The 17,579-nt window shown below is 32.7% G+C and overlaps 1 protein-coding gene across 4 annotated transcripts in view; it reads right to left on the reverse strand.

Annotated features, from left to right (window-relative positions):
• LOC128162689 (neurogenic locus notch homolog protein 2-like) overlaps positions 1-15,032 on the reverse strand; it is a 32,162-nt gene extending 17,130 nt beyond the window's left edge. For 3 of the 4 annotated variants that reach the window (XM_052825953.1, XM_052825952.1, XM_052825950.1), the window contains exons 1-8: positions 14,947-15,032; positions 9,341-9,523; positions 7,125-7,247; positions 5,555-5,671; positions 4,833-5,063; positions 4,169-4,399; positions 2,745-2,975; positions 2,105-2,335 (exon numbers count right to left, since the gene is read on the reverse strand). In XM_052825953.1, coding sequence (XP_052681913.1) covers positions 2,105-2,335; positions 2,745-2,975; positions 4,169-4,399; positions 4,833-5,063; positions 5,555-5,671; positions 7,125-7,247; positions 9,341-9,523 — 1,347 coding nt within the window. In that variant the 5' untranslated portion in view covers positions 14,947-15,032. Of the gene's footprint in view, positions 1-2,104; positions 2,336-2,744; positions 2,976-4,168; positions 4,400-4,832; positions 5,064-5,554; positions 5,672-7,124; positions 7,248-9,340; positions 9,524-14,946 lie in introns of those variants that run through there. The other variant, XM_052825951.1, reaches the window with a different exon arrangement.
• Positions 15,033-17,579: the final 2,547 nt, after the last annotated feature.

Raw genomic sequence — 17,579 nt, forward strand, 5'->3', positions numbered from 1 at the left:
TACCTGAGGATGCATCCACAAAAGTGTCAGCTTTCCTGGCTGATTAGTTTCTAAGAAGAAGATTTTTAAAGATTTACTCTATATATTCCTATTTTAAACTTCGATCCCCCATTGTGGCCCCACCCTACCCCCGGGGGCCATGATTTTCACAACTATGAATCTACACTACCTGAGGATGCTTTCACACAAGTTTCAGCTTTCCTGGCTGATTAGTTTCTGAGAAGAAGATTTTTAAAGATTTACTCTATATATTCCTATGTTAAACTTCGATCCCCCATTGTGGCCTCACCGTACCCCGGGGGTCATGATTTTCACAACTTTGAATCTACACTACCTGAGAACTGCCACACAAGTGTCAGCTTTCCTGGCCGATTAGTTTCTGAGAAGAAGATTTTTAAAGATTTATTCTATATATTCCTATGTAAAACTTCGATCCTTCATTGTGGCCCAACCCTACCTCCGGGGATCATGATTTTCACAAATTTGTATCTACATTACCTGATGATGCTTTCACACAAGTTTCAGCTTTCCTGGCTGATTAGTTTCTGAGGAGAAGATTTTTAAAGATTTACTCTATATATTCATTTGTTAAACTTCGACCCCCCATTGGGGCCCCACCCTTAGGTGAGCTAAAAAGGTTAAGTTTACAATACAATAAGTTGTTAAAGTTGGTTTCTGGAAGAACAGACTTTGAAAATTTTCTTAATATATATTGACAAATATTTTACTTTTTTAAGCTTTAGTTTTTAAGATCTGTGTACAAACATAGAATTGTGAGCAAATCGCTGTATCTTGCTTATAATTCGAAGCTTAACACTCAAATATGGTTAGTAAATAGAAATTGTAAACAATTAAACACAAGAAACATGCACTACATGTATAACAAATAAAGAACACAATTTATTTTTTCGAAATGAATCATATATATATACATGTATATACCTACATATTTCCGTCAGCGATATCAAACTCTATTTAAACTGAATAAACTCGAAAAAATGCCGAGCATCTCAACAAAACCTATTGCATTAATCTACATGTACCATTACGCAAAAGATAATGCCGAATTACCGATAGAATGAATTGTATTTCAGTACCCGTCCCCTACATCCGATTTTGCTTAATTTGCGCAGGTAAACAGTTAACTGTTTGATTTACCGAAGTCTCTGTTTGATTTGATACGTAAAAATAACGAAATACAGACGATAGTTTCCAGGTTACAAAGCATAATGAGAACGAAACGAAAATCAGAACAAGCTAACACCAACGTCATGTGTGAAAACTGTCAACGCATTGAAATATTTAGCCTCAATTTACTTCACAAAATCGGCACCAATATATTTTGTATGTTTCAAAATTTCCCTTCATACGGGAACTGTTGCACAACAAGCAAATTCATCATAGTCAGATCGACCCTTTTTCGTATAATGTCATGGCTGCTTTAAACAAAGAACCTCGTTTTGGTTTAGAAGTATGGAATCATTTTACCGGATGCCGAACCCGAAGCTATTAAACTGATTGAAACACGCATTTCCTTTATTATTATTTTCGTAATAACTCAGATTTGAAACAAAATTTCCACTTAATTTTTGCAATTTATATTTTCCTTCCCATAAGGATAATTTATGCTAAACTATGTTGAATTTGCCTCGGTAGTTCTTGAGAAGAAGATTTTTAAAAATGCACCCCCCTTTTTCTACAGTTTCAAGGTTTTCTCCGCTTTGAAAACAGATCAAACTTTTATTTCTGCAATTTATATTCGCCCTCCCATAAGGATGATTTGTGCCAAATTTGGTTGAAATTGGATAAGCGGTTTTAGAGAAGAAGTTCAAAATGTAAAAAGTTTACAGACGGACAGACGGACAGACGGACAGACGGACGGACAGACGGACGACGGACAAAATGTGATCAGAATAGCTCACTTGAGCTTTCAGCTCAGGTGAGCTAAAAAAGATGATAAATTCAAGTTCTGTGACAAAAGGACCAGTTCCTTTGCAGGATGCAGTTGCAAATGTTTTAGTTGGAGATCTTTGAAAATTTTTTTGTTTTGGAGTCGTAAAAGTTTTTTTTCCACTTTTTAAAAAATAAAACACACTCCAATCACCTTAGGAATGGGACAGCATCCCCACTGTCCACTGGCCAGTTTACAACAGGTCTGTCTGTCCTTACATTCATGTTGACCATCGGGACACATCACACTCCCAGCCCTGACCACAGCAGGCTGTTTGTCCATCCAGTCCATCACATAAGTGTTGCCTCTGTTACACTTCCCAGAGGACACATCACATGTTGTTCCTTCTGGACAGCAGTGTTTCATGTCACTGCAGCAAACAGCCTGGAAATTTTGTAAAGCTGAGTTACCATGACCAGACAGATTTTTTTTAATTTATTATTTTACTATTTTTAATGATCTATCATCAAAAGTTTAACTTCCCTGATTGTAGAAAAACTGTTTTAATTGAACATTAAGGTGAACACTTGCCAGCTCCAGAATCATTAACTTGATATGTGTCAACTATATAACTTATGGTTAAAAATTCAGCATCTGAATCTTTGCTTGTACAAAAAACCCTAGATGGAGACTCCATAAAACTTTGGCCTATTAGTACTTAAACTGAGTAATTAAGCAAACCCTCTTTAAAAATTTAACAATATGAAGCACATTATTCCATGCAGAAAATGTATAATAAAAGCTCCCCAAATTTTGTCATAAAGAGCTAAAACTGAAAAACAAGGCCCTGTACCTTTGGGATGGGACAGCATCCATAATTCCCAGAGGCCAATTTACAACATGTCTGTCCAGATTTGCATTCTGACTGACCGTCAGGACAAACCACATTTTCAGATCTCAGCAAAGCTGGCTCTTTCTCAAACCAGTCCAACATTTCTCCAGTTCCCCTCATACATTTCCCCTGGGAGACCTCACATTTGGTGCTTTCTGGGCAACAGTGCTTACCATCACTACAGCACACAGCCTGAACATGACGTGAAAAAATATGCCATTAATATCAACCATGAGAAAAGCAATTATAGAATTTTAAGTGATTTTTTTTTTAATTTACTTCATTTTTTATACTGTGAAATCATTTTTAGCAGGGCTCTGCTGAAAGCAGAGTCCTGGCTGTAGGCAGGCAAATTGGCAATATTACTATAAATAGCACAACTTCAAAAGTAAACAAAAAACCAAACAGCGTCAAAGTAAAAGCTTCCGCTATACCAAATAGTTACACAAAGTGCCAAGTTTTGTCAAAAGTGTTGGCATTTTGTTTCTTTTTTTTAATTTCGAGAGAATTGTCTATCTTTTTTAGCTTTCTTATCAATAACATGTTTTAAAAACTAGACTTTGCATTTTGGACACATACAATGCGCATGAATTTCCATGCATGAACTACTTTGCTGTGCGTTGAAGAAATGGGGATTGAATATATAACGCTTCTTGCAAAATTCAAGGCAGCAACTGTTGAATTTTTTTCTTCTAGACAGACATATTTTTGTTGATAGCCGCTTACAAAATATGGTCGTTCTTTGACACTTTGCCGAAATTAAAAGCATGAGAGAGAGAGAGAGAGATTGATTTTCAGTCTTTACTACACAATGTGCATTCAGTACTTTGATTATTTATGGGGGTTTATGTTTGTGGGTGGTCAAACTTTTTCTGGTTTGTGGAGACGTAATTTTGTTGGAAGTGTAATCAGGATAATTCTAATAAATATTAAATAAATGAATGTGGATATGCTCATGGGAATGTAAATTTGTGGGCAATGGATACCCAAGAAAGCCACAAACATTGGTCCACCACAAATATGTCCAGCACAAATCACCTGATCCAACAACCTTATCCTCCTTCAGGATTAAAAAAAATGGATGGCTTTAACTCTGATTCAGCAATCAATTGTCTCAAAATAACTTTAAAAAGGCCATCACAAGATACTCTATTCACAACACACCCCCCCCCCCACCCCCCGTGTTGAAAATTGATGGCTTGAACTGCATCAAATCCAGTAAAGAACATGCTATTACAAATTGGGCTTCCTGAAAAATCTGTAAGTACTGTCTCCTTTGCAGAGTGCTGTTGTGTATGTTTTAGTAAAAGCTCCTAAAAGCTTGTTTTAGTGAGCTTTAGACTTTCATTCATGCTTTTTTAAATATTGAAACACACTCTAATCACCTTAGGAATGGGACAGCATCCCCACTGTCCACTGGCCAGTTTACAACAGGTCTGTCTGTCCTTACATTCATGTTGACCATCGGGACACATCACACTCCCAGCCCTGACCACAGCAGGCTGTTTGTCCATCCAGTCCATCACATAAGTGTTGCCTCTGTTACACTTCCCAGAGGACACATCACATGTTGTTCCTTCTGGACAGCAGTGTTTCATGTCACTGCAGCAAACAGCCTGGAAATTTTGTAAAGCTGAGTTATCATGACCAGACTAATGTTTACTTAAGAAATAAAGTACGATTTATCGTGAATGTTGCAGAATAACCTCCGAGGTTAAGAAATGATGTTTTGAAATATAAAAGCCGAGGTGTTAGCCGAGGCTTTTATATTTCAAACAACATTTCGAGACCAAGGAAGAGTATTGTAATTGAACATTCATATGAATATTTGCCTGCTCCAAAATCATATATAATTATATCTTTTCTTCTACAAATAACCCTAGGTAGAGAATCCTTAAACCTTTGGTCCATAAGTTTTTGGAGTGAATGGTAAGTAAGCGTTCTTTAAAAAATTAACATGAAACACATTCTTCCATACAGAAAATGTAAAATAAAAGCTCACAAGATTTTATCATAGATAGCTAAAATTGAGAAAAAAAGGTCCTGTACCTTTTGGATGGGACAGCATCCATAATTCCCAGAGGCCAATTTACAACATGTCTGTCCGCTCTTGCATTCTGACTGACCGTCAGGACAAACCACATTTTCAGATCTCAGCAATGCTGGCTCTTTCTCAAACCAGTCCAACATTTCTCCAGTTCCCCTCATACATTTCCCCTGGGAGACCTCACATTTGGTGCTTTCTGGACAACAGTGTTTTCCATCACTACAGCACACAGCCTGAAAATGACATGAAGAAATTTGCAATTACTTTTTTAGTCATTTTTTTAAATTAACTTAATTTTTAATACATTAATGAATCATTGTACACCATAGGTGAAAGTTTAGCATGGGAAGACTTTAATTAGCAGTTGCCATTTATAAACTTTGATCGTCTCTGCAGTGACATTTTTTAAGTAAGTTCACATTGAACAAATGTTTTTTAAAAAAAATCATATAGTTATTAAATGACTGCAAAAATGTAGTTGCTGGCAAGGTATAAAGGAACTGTGGGATCTTGTAAATTTTGCAGTTTTCTTTTTCAATTAAAATGTGGATTTTTAGTATTGTTTTCACAAAATAATTCTACAGATTAAGTCATACAAAAAATTCTATATGCCTTTAATCTTTAACCTTCATGCATCCTATCAGCAGTTCTAAGCAATATGAATATCTAGCAAAAACTGTTGTGTAATTGTTAAAGGAGCCATTGAAAGGGTTTCCGATATCACCTTAGGAATGGGACAGCATCCCCACTGTCCACTGGCCAGTTTACAACAGGTCTGTCCATCCTTACATTCGTGTTGACCATCGGGGCACATTACATTACCAGAAATTAGGGACGCTTTCTGTAAGAAAATAAAGAAATCATTTGCATTGTCAATAGAAATTTTCTAAAATCTGGCTTGAAATGCCAATCCTATAAACATAATTACATGCAGTGTATATCCTGGGGTTTTTTCCACTTGTCACAAAATTTGCGAAAATGGGAAAAATGCATACCATTTTAGTTTGTGTCAGTCATTTATTGCAATTTCAAAACTTCCTTATAGAAAATGATACGGCATATAATTTCTCCATATTCAATAGTTTGCGATTTAACAAAGATCGCAAAAAAAAAAAATAGATCATTGCAAAAATGACTGTATATACGGTACATGTATTACCATTCAATAGGATAGATGTACTTGCAAGCAATCATGAGCAAATAATACTTCAGTTCGTACCTTTTAACAATCATGTCACTGGAAATGCATGCATATAAAGTTTTCATTTCATGCATTGAATTTAATCTTTAAACATGTAGTCAATACATTTTGCAGTATGTGATCCAACATATAGTTCATGTTAAGAAATCTTTATTGTTTTAAATTTTACCATCCAAAATTTATTTTAAAATCGTATTTCAATTATGCATAGATTGAAAAATTCATTTAATGTAAAAGGTTATTAAAATTTGGTTACTTAACATAATGAAGAGATACTATTCAATTTTGAGACAGTTATGGTTAAATTGTTAATTTCTAATTACTGCATTTGCAATACAAAGTTTAAGTTTTATTAATAAATTTGCTAAAAAAAATACATGTATCATCATTTGATTTTTTTGTAGAGAGAGAGATTTAAGAGAGGTTTTGGCAATTAATATCAATCCAGTAAAAGACAGAGTAACATAGAGAGGGAAAAGATGAAAGAGAAAAGTACTGTATTTTCATTAATTTTCGTGGGTTATAATCAATTTTCGTGGATTTTCTGAAAACCAGTTTCAAGGATACGTAATTTCGTGGACAATAATCCTATCAATACAAAATGTTAGTTGATATTGAACTTCAATGAACATTTAATTTCGTGGATCAACTTAACAACGAAATCCATGAAAATTGGCATTCAACAAAAACTGATGAAACCACAGTATATTAAGTGTTGATTATAAAATGAATTCTGATGTCAAAATGGTCATATCAGCACACAAAAGGGTTAACACAGTCATCTTGACAGAGAGAAAACACCACTACATACACATCTGTTATCCTAGATCAGCAAACACCATGAAAAACCAAGCAACAAAGAAATGAACCATGTACTATTAATAATCATTTTTTACAACTTCTGCGAATTTTGTCCACATCATGGGCAGACAAATTGTTTTTACCATTTAATCATGCATAACAGTGCACCAAGCACATGCATTAATTAATTAAATCAGCATATGGTGGGTTGTGTTATTATTTCATTAATATTGAATTTTTTTTTTTTTATTATTGAATTTTAGCTGTGCAATTAGCATTATCTTATGGCCACCTTCTTATAATCTTTGCTTGGAATCCACGATTGAATTAAGGCCCCTTTCTGGCATTGTGACGTGGTTACATTACACTCGTATCCCATGGGGCAACAGTGAATTTTGTCACTACAGCATACAGCCTAATTGAAAAGGCAAGAGAAAAAAAAAAGAACAAATATAAACTAGATCTTTATAACATTAATTTGATCAAGTTTAAAACAATTTTTTGATTTAATTGGTTGGTTAATTGAAAGAGCTAAATTTAATAATGCTATAAGCATTGAAAATCACTTATATCACTTACAAATTATGCACCATTGATGTCAGATTACGGCAATACAAAATTTAAAGCACTTTTTTTATATTTACAAGGAATGTTTGTAAAACACTTGTGCCCCCCTCCCTTGGAAAAGAAAATGAACGAAAACTGCAAATAATTAAAAAAAATTTAAGTCCAAGACACATAACTCTGTCAAAATATGCTCGATCGTACCCGAAATTAAACTTGACCAAGATAATATTCTGATAAACCTGTATACTAAATTTCATTTCAATATGTGCATCCTCTGCGAAGAAAATGAATGGAAACTGCAAATAATTGAAATTTTTCTACATCCAAGGCACATAACTCTGTCAAAAAAAAGCTCGATTGACCCAAAATCGAACTTGACCTAGATATTATTATGATAAACCTGTATACCAAATTTCATTGTATACCAAATTTCATTTCATGGGCATCCTCTACGAAGAAAATGAATGGAAACTGTTGGTGGACTGACCGTCAGACCGACAGACAGCAGCAAAGCAATATGCTTCTTCGAAAGGGGGCATAATAATAATTATCCGACTCCTAATTCACACACAAACATATTTTATTCCATTAAGTATGTACCAGTATATGGATATGCAGGAATGTTTATAGATTTTAATTGTTTAATTGAAAGACCCCGGATTCATCTAGCTATGAACAGGATGCAGAAAAAAAAAACAACACTTCAAGATACTTAAAATACCGGCGTAAAAATCACATTACTTGAAAATAGGTACCAGGTACTAGATAAAATTACCAGCACATGTACTGTCTAAATCGTATAATTACCAATATCTATTTCAAAATGCAAAAATGAAAAAACAAAAAAACAAATTCATGAAGACTAACATACAATTAGATCAGAATTTCCCTCCTATCAAAAAGCATTCTTTCTCAAAGGAAAATCTGCATGATCTTTTTATAGTTAAAACCTTGAAATTTAAAATGACCCAATTGATAAAACCTGCAGATAATACTTGGCCTTCTGGCTTAAATAACCACATTGTCATCTGATATTGATTTATTTATCATCTGCATCGACAGGTTAGCCTAAAACTTTATCTTAAAACTTCAACCTTGCACATTTCAATAGATATGGCCGTGATTACGGACAGTCCGGTCCATCAATGAAGACAGACTATTAATAGTGATAATTCAATGAGACAGATACATTTACTACTTTAATGTGTCCAATTTTATCCACCCACTGGCAAGTATTAAAACAGCCAACCAGTTAGCAGTACATGTAATTTGTTCATCAATGTGTCTTAATTTTTTGTTCACCATCTGTTTAAATTTCAACAACATTTTTAAGACAACAAAAAGGAATACTGCATTGTCTTTGACTAATTCTTATTTTTTAACCAAGTAACATTTCTTGCTAGAGCATCAAATATTGTTATAATTATATGTGATAAATGACATTGTAATTCAATTATCAGCAAATAAAATTAGTATTATGATAGAAAGTTGGATAGGATTTTACATTTTTTGTTTGATAAATTTTAGAATACGGCGCACTGAACAACTTGTAGGTTTGAAATAAATTGACTTGCTTATGAAAAGGCACGAAACAATTAACACGATTGGATAATGGAAAAACTGTTCAAATTGAACGATAAACCTGATAAGATTAATGCACAATAGGATAAGAATAACGCATGATAGAACAGCTAGTATACACGCAGGATAGGATAGGATTGGATTGTAAAAAATAGCATTGCGCCTACAGGACCAGATAATGGTTTATGGTATAAAATATCTTTTTAAAAACATTAAGAAAGATCTGATGGATAATTTCTCAACCATACAGCCTGATCCTAAGTGTCAATACTGCACAATTATGTTCCTATCTCCTTGTGAATAATAAGGGAATTTTTTTTTTGGCCAACAATGTTTAGGTTCTATTTAGTAAATCCTTACGCTGCTGAGAGGACAGCAAAGATATTCTTCAGTTTTCCCTGCACAACAGGTGCTGCCATCAGGACATACAGTTTTGTTGTCTGGACAGGAAACTCCAGAGACCGGACTTTCCCGTGGTCGGAAATACAGAGTATCACAGTGTACAATGGCCACCAACAGGGGGAGAAGGGTCAGCCCTCTCATCTGGAGAGAAAAAATTAATCAATCAAAGTCAATCACGCCTCATTAATCCTTCAATACATTTAATATATAACACTGTGAGATCAATTAAAGAATTTTTAGAACCATTTTAACAGGAGCTTGGACTTTGGGTAGTTGTGTCAAACAGCAATGTGACGTAGGCCTGTCTATTTCACTGCTGGCCACTCAGTTATGGCTCACAAAGACTATATGCAATCTGTGTATATATCACTTGAAACCAGCGTCATTTTCAACTTGCTTTGACACAAGAAAAAGATACTTACATCTTAGGTCTTGTTAAAATGGTTCTAAGAATTTAAAGTACACTTCTAAGTCATCTCTCTTGTTAGAGAGTTTCTCCACCTTGCATAGTTTGATCATTCAACAATGATCAAAGGATTATAATTGATTGAAAAAAAAAATCTTCTAACCACAATTGTACATTTGTTCCTGGCTCAAAAACGAAGAACAATGAATCTAATGAATCTTCTCTTTCCCATTAAATAAAGAATTGATTGATACATTTTTGTACAACACTGTTTAATGAGAAAACATGCATGTTTCACTAAGAGTTTATAACCATGTCATCATGCCACTGAATTGAAACTTCTTTTTTTTTTTTTGATTTAATTTTTTTTTTTTGTGGAACTAAGTATAAAATCCTTAGCTAACTTAAAGGTCATATGAAACGATATCCTGACCATATTGAGTTATATACGGGAATGAGTTCATAAGTGCCTATTTAGTAAGACTGACATTGTTTTTGGATATTTTATGCAAAATGTGAGCACCACAGTCGATCAAAATTACTTAATCAGGAAAAGGAACATTGACTTACGCGGCTTACCTCCCTTGATTATGACGTCAGTAAGACCCAATCGCCTTATAAAGCTATGTTGTGAAAACAAATATCCATGTCATTTTGCAGCATTTTAAAAGAAAAAAAAATACTATTTTATATAAAAACTTGTATAATTATACAATAATCAACCACGTCAGTATTTTTTCTCTCAAGAAATGAAATCGTGTGCGTTTTTATTTACATGTAATAGCGTGTACATAATGATATTCAGTTTCGAGACTGCAGGGACAATAAATGATTATCTTCATAGATCCACATGCAAGTATAATATAATTTTAATATAAGCATATTTATATGTTTTATTTTGATCTTTTTAATGAAATTGACAAATTCAAAAATAAGTCTGATCGTTTTTTCCCCATTTGCACGTTCATGCAATTCATTAAGATTTTTTTTCTAAACAACTTGTAGGCCTCATTGTGCCTCATTCGCTTCACGATTATATTGTTTGTTTCACTTTCAAATTCACAAATATGTTACCATTTAATTATTTTTAGTCTAAGAGAAATTTCTTCAAATGTTTTGTTTTTGAAACGTGTACTTGAATGTGCGGTGTTTTGATTTTAAAACGTGTATGTGCGGTGTTTACTCACAGATCCCTTTTATCTCACTTTCTTCCACAATGTTTTCTTTCGGTTTTTTTTTATCATTTTTGACGCTTGTTCTTAATAAAATCTGTTGATTATCTTCACATTCGTTCACAACTATTTTTATCAAACAACCGATTTATTTTACCGATACATTTCTAAATCCTTAAATGCCTTATTTCCGCGATCTAATTTAATAAAACGTTAATACACATGTACACAAAGTATTTTCTAAAGATATTGCTACATATATATATCAATAAGTCAGAAATTTATATTATTTCGAAATAAAATTTAAGAATAATTTTGCGGCATATTATAGCAGCTCTTAAATACAAACTATGTACGCAATGCTTCAAACATTTTCATTGGCCTGCCGTATATACTTTTTTATGTGACAAAATAAATCAAACAATTTAAATGCTTTAATTCCCTTTAAATGTAGCTCAATAATTATACGTACCGAAGAAGAAAATGATGTTTCTATTTCAAAAGGATAAGGATAATTCATTAATCATCTGTTAATGATGGAGCATTTCTTTCGTTAAATTTCCACTCCAGTACGGGATCTTCATCATGATTTTACTTTTGTGAGAAGCTGATATTAGATTTATTCATTAACGACCAATTAAAACTAAGTCATCTGTAGGCTACTACGAAATCAAATGATCTCATTTGAAAAGAAAGACACGTTCATATATGCAAAAATTACTAAAATTTAATCGATAAACTACTGTAAAATTACACTAGTTTTAATGCATTGTTTACATCGGTGGGTCTTTGTGACGTCATAAATCCACAAAATCAAGAACGATAAGCGGGCAAGAATTTTTTCAGGTGCTCAGTTTTCACGGTTATTTCTCAGTAATTCAAAGGCAAAAAAATCTTACATCATGTATTTTAACATTTGTTTACACCAAGCTTTATATTCATGAAAGAAAATCATAGTGTTAAAAATCGTTTCATATGACCTTTAATTTCCATTTCCTGATTTTAATGTACCTGCTGGAAAAACCCAAACATCCTATTTTTGCTCTATATCCTGAACAACTGTTTTATATTAAGAACTTGAATTACACGCTTGACTGAATACATGAATTTACAAATTCATGCAAACATCACATGATTAATCCATCATTTCTCACCCACTTATATGAAATATAAAATCAGACATTTACATCTTCTGATACATCTAAATTGACCTTTGAACTGATTGTACCAGTACTAGTTTTAACAAAAACATCACAACAGGTAAACTAGGTCATCTTAGAGAAAATTGTTAGTTTCCTTGCTCTATCTACCAACTGATCAAAAAGTACATTGATCGAACCATGACATCATTATTGATCTTTTTTTATAAATCTGCATGAACAAACATTTTCTTTGAATTCTCAAATTTATACAGTTGTTTGCAGATACTTTTTTTAAAATTCATTTTATTTACAGTTGTTTGCTGAATTGTATTTTTTTTAGTTCATTTTATTTTTGTATATATATACCTATCAACATACTAGTAATCAAGTTTGAGTTGCGAGGGAACATAGAGAGTACATCATATAGGTTGCCCAATACTGAGTCAAGATGACTTTAAGAACGTGTAGAATACCGGTATAATATATCTGTAATATATATCTCCACAGCCATGTGACATTTCATGATAACACCTTGCTATCACATGACAGAGGTCACGGTTGTCACATGAGATATATATATCATCCACCCTAAAATACTACAGGGTTGCTCTATGGTTTATCTAGTGTCGGCTTCATCCATTGTAAAGTTATCACACGCTCACTGCCCCAGTAACTTTAACAGTTGAGCAGGTCAGAAAAGTTAAGGAGACAGAAGATAAAACACTGTGTGATATTTTGTACAAGTTGTGTCCTGATTTTAGTATATAGTGAATTCTTCATCAAGTTCATATCTTTGTTTCAAATTAATGCTGAATTGTGAACATACTAAACTGTTTCCTTAAAGTTCTTTGGTCTTTGTTTATTAAAGCAATACAATTTTTCTTTAATTATCATGACTATATGTACCGGGGTATTCATGTTTTGGAAGCCGGATGAAAAAAAAAAAAGGGGTTTTCACTCAACTGTAGAAAGAATGCAAAATACCTGAAGGCCTAAAAACCTGTATATTTTTTTTTTTTTAACTTTTTCTGGAATTTCAAATTTTGACATGAATGGTTTACCTTTAAATTTTCCCTCTATAATGCTTCCTGGTTTTTACCACCCTAACAGTTTTCCTTTTCTATCATTGAACACAAAATCATGCAGTTTCACTACGTTTGCCTCAATCTTTAGTTTATTGCTTATGTAATCACTGTATTTTGGAATAAATTGGTAACATCATTTCATACAAGTGCACTTTTTTTTTATCATGTTGATGACGGCTTGTAATTCTAGTTAGTTTTTATGCAGTAATTTAGGTTGAAATGACAGTTACGATCTTTTGTTTTTCATTGCCCACAAGAAAGGAAATATACAGTCATCAAAATCACGTGTAATTCGATAAACATGTGACAAAAAGAATTCCCCACTATTTGTCATAAAAATGGTACGCATTATTTTTATCTAACAAGCTGCCCTACATGTTATGTAATATGCTTAATTATATATTATACTGAGTGTATAACCAATTTTCATATCTGAATCAACTTAAAAACCCTAGCAGTGCTGCATGTACTGCATCAAGCAAATTATGAAACTTTTAAATTCTGCAGGGTTAATTTTCCTCCTCTGCTTGATCTTAAATTTGCCCAATTCAATGTCCTATAGCTATCAACAACTTCATAATCTGGGCTTCCAGTACTTCACAGAGTGCTCTATATGTACATATGTATAACAAAATTTTCATCCCAATTTGCCTTAAATGAAAGTGAGCAAGTTCATATTTCAATCCTCGATCAACAAAGAATGAAATTGGATCTAAGTTCATTACTCATACCAGGAAATCAGAAAGTGTAGGGTGTTAACATTTTAGATGTATGAATTTAGGAACACTTTTCCTTTTTTTTTGTTAAAAAAAAAATTCTTTAGGGCCTGGGAATGACATGGTATGACTACGCTGTTAGATGACAATATTAGGAAAGAAACTACTTATATAACTGCACTTAATTTTATTGTTTATTTCAATAAACAATACATCACAACATGGAAGTGTCCCATACCACCTTAATTTGGTATTTGCAACAATCTTTATATGATTATAACTTTACAGCCTATCAAATAGTGCATTACAATTACCTATATATACATGTAGATGATTTACTAATTTAGTTTTTCTTTTATTTAATTAATGCAGCACTCTTACTAATTAACATATCTGTGGAAAGATATATCCATCATTGTGGAACAAATATTTTAGTATCAAATAAAGGTGTGTGTCTTATATCGTTTAATAAGTTTAGTTACCCGCCTATCATCTCTGGATTAAATTACACTGAAATAAATTAAATATATAGTGGATACAGCTCTTAACTGGTCCACATCTCATTTTTGATATTTTGAAGTTTTGTTGATTAAATAAGTCTGTTTACAGACATGTGCAATAGTGACCTACATGTTCAAGGTTTGTTGCATTTATATCACGGTATTTTCGTTCATTATCATTATTGCTTATAATGCAATATCACCTTAATTAACAGTGACAGTTGATGTACTATATCCTTAATTTAAGCAATAATTTATCTTATTACACGGAACAGAAAGTCGTGTAAACACGGTTCACAGCCCCATGCACCAACTAACATGGCTGTAACTGTGTACTATAGGCCTATACCCTGTTGTTTAGCATTGGTTAGATGACAGATCGCAGCAATAAAGAAAGTAAAAATGAAAGTAGAATACAAAGAACTGCAAGACTTCACAGAATTTTCAACACGCTTGTCAAATGAGAAATTAATGAAATTAGCTATCCTTATGCAATTAAAATATTGTCGGAGCCTTTTGCTCAGTAAAACTATAGTTACTTACCGTACTGCCGATCGTGCAATATTGCAATAGGAAATGTGTCACATGAGAAAAGTGAGATCATGTGACAACGCAAGCAACCCTGAGAGGCGTTCATAACAACGAATTTCATTGGTTATTAAAATACCGGTGTCGGCTACCAAATGTTTTAATACTTTTTGCCCCCCCCCCCCCCCCCCCCACCCTTCCCTTTCCAGAAATGTGTTATAAATAGATCTAAGAGAAAAATCTGTAAATAAATGTTAAATTCATGAATGAAGATATACACGTGTAAGCGACAAAATAATGTATCTGAGTTTCTGCAAGAATAAAAAAGAAATTATAAGATATTCATTATGCGCCAGGTACAGTATCGCTTGGTTATTTATTAAAATCAAATTAAAAAAATATTTTCTCTCCAGACTCCAATTTTTCATTTTTTTTAAAGTTTATTAAATATCATCTTCTCACTCCCTCTGTTTCCCCTTTTCTGTTATTTTGAATAATTTTTTTCTTCAGTTTCAAAAATATTTGTTCAAATTATATATCATCAAAATTTTCACGCAACTTTCAAAACAAAAATATTTTCCGGTCGATCCCATGTCTTTTTAAACAAAAACAGTCAATCCGGAAAGAGCAAACATTTTCTTCAAATAATTTAATCTTCTTCTTTTTTTGGCTGTAAAATTCTATATTCTTTTATCTGTGCAACCCGGTAAAATTTGTATGATTATGTTTTCCTCCTAAATAAACATTTACAAATCAACATTTTATTATTGATATATTCTGGGTTTTTTTTAAATTTATTCCTTGTTAACTCAGTAAAATTTTCTTGGTTATCTAAGTAAAACACAAATCAAACGGGAGAAAAGTTTCTCAAATATCTACGTATACTGATTTTAATCTATCATATTCTTGCACGAGGTACATTTGATAAGACCACCCAACAAAAGATAAATAATACGCAATTTTCAAATAAATATTGCTTTTCTTTTTGTAAACCAAAGTCCTTTATATACGCATATGGAATTAATTATTTGCTCAATAAGTACCGATCGTTAATGAACAATTCATGCAGTTTTATTCATGTAGGGGTATTTTTATTTTATTTTTTATTTTTTTTTTTTGCATTGTTTAGTTAGAATTCTCATCATTCCGTTGTACACTAACTATAGTACATATATATGTGCATGTACATTGTATGCATATGTATATGCCCTGTATATAAACTCCCGTTACTCTGGAGTCTACATTTGTCATTTTTGATTATAAACACTACATAATTATATAGCATAATTTTGATACCTTATGTCTTGCTTAGATGGACGAGTGGTTAGCGTGGTGGCCGCTCACTGCTAGGAGAGTGGGTACCAGAGGTCGTGAGTTTAAGCCCCGGCCGGGAAGGATTTAGAGCTCCAATATATATAGTTAAATTTCCATGTGCTTTATATATAAAGGTGCCTAGTACCAAACGCACGACAGAGTATTTCTTTCTCATGGGAACTAAAATTGGATCGTATTATATATCAAAATAAGAGATTTAAGAGTTATAAAATTGCAAATCTTAGAAGTTTGATTATTTCATGAGAGGGGGTATCCGGACCCCCAAGATCCGCGCATGATAGTCACTCAAATTTCACAATTGCCGCTTATATACACACAATACTCTTCTGACTGTAAAAGCCATATACTATACTTTTGATCAGAGGTATTTTATAGGGAGTTTATAGACTTTCTATAACCTGTGAAAAATCTTGAAGGAACAATTGAGTAAACTGAGAATGTGCAACGTATAGGAAAGGTTAGATATTATGTACACATTGGTGCCGATATCTTATGTATTACTTTTTTTGGCTAATTAATTTTGGATGAAATACTAGTACACGATTTTTTTTAAAATTCCTTGAAATTCATTTAACAGAAGTCTCAGATACTCATATATTTTTTTTCTCAGTTCGTTAATGTACCGCACCCACATTTACATGTAAACAATTCAAAGGCGGGGTTTTCCCGGTATAGGATTAAGTGTTCTGTTATTATTGAGCCAAATTTCTAATTATTTCCTACTATAAGAGTGAACCATATAATAATACACATAAAGTTCACATTGTTATATCTATCAAAGAAGGAAATTATTGACACTTTAAATATCATAGTGTAATTTGAATTTAAATATACGTATAAGCTTAGATATAAAAGAATTTAAACCTGCGCTTATCATGGATAAAGCTATAAACTACAAGTCATTTTGAGGGTGGTCTAAACATTTCGAAGTATATTTTATATAATGCATGGACTGGTATTTTCCCATCTGTTTAACCATTGAACCAAAACACTGATGATGATTATTAATACAATTAAACTCTAAATTAATTATAAGCGTTATAAAATTAACGATATTTTATATATACATGCATATACGTTCAATCTTATTAAAGTTAGATCTTTGATCCGCTCAAATTACATGTAGATCGCTTATACACTAGAGTTGTACCGCTGGCGGCATTAGGTTGCCATCAGTAAATTAACTATGGTAGTCATTGGTCGCCAAGTACTACTATTTGTAGCGATTTTTTAGACAGAACCATGAACGATTTTTTGTAAAATTCAAACAAATGGTAGTCTTTGGTTACACTTGGATCCCAACAGTACAACTC

The sequence above is a fragment of the Crassostrea angulata genome, chromosome 9 (assembly GCF_025612915.1).
Source record: "Crassostrea angulata isolate pt1a10 chromosome 9, ASM2561291v2, whole genome shotgun sequence".
NCBI classification, from domain to species: domain Eukaryota; kingdom Metazoa; phylum Mollusca; class Bivalvia; order Ostreida; family Ostreidae; genus Magallana; species Magallana angulata.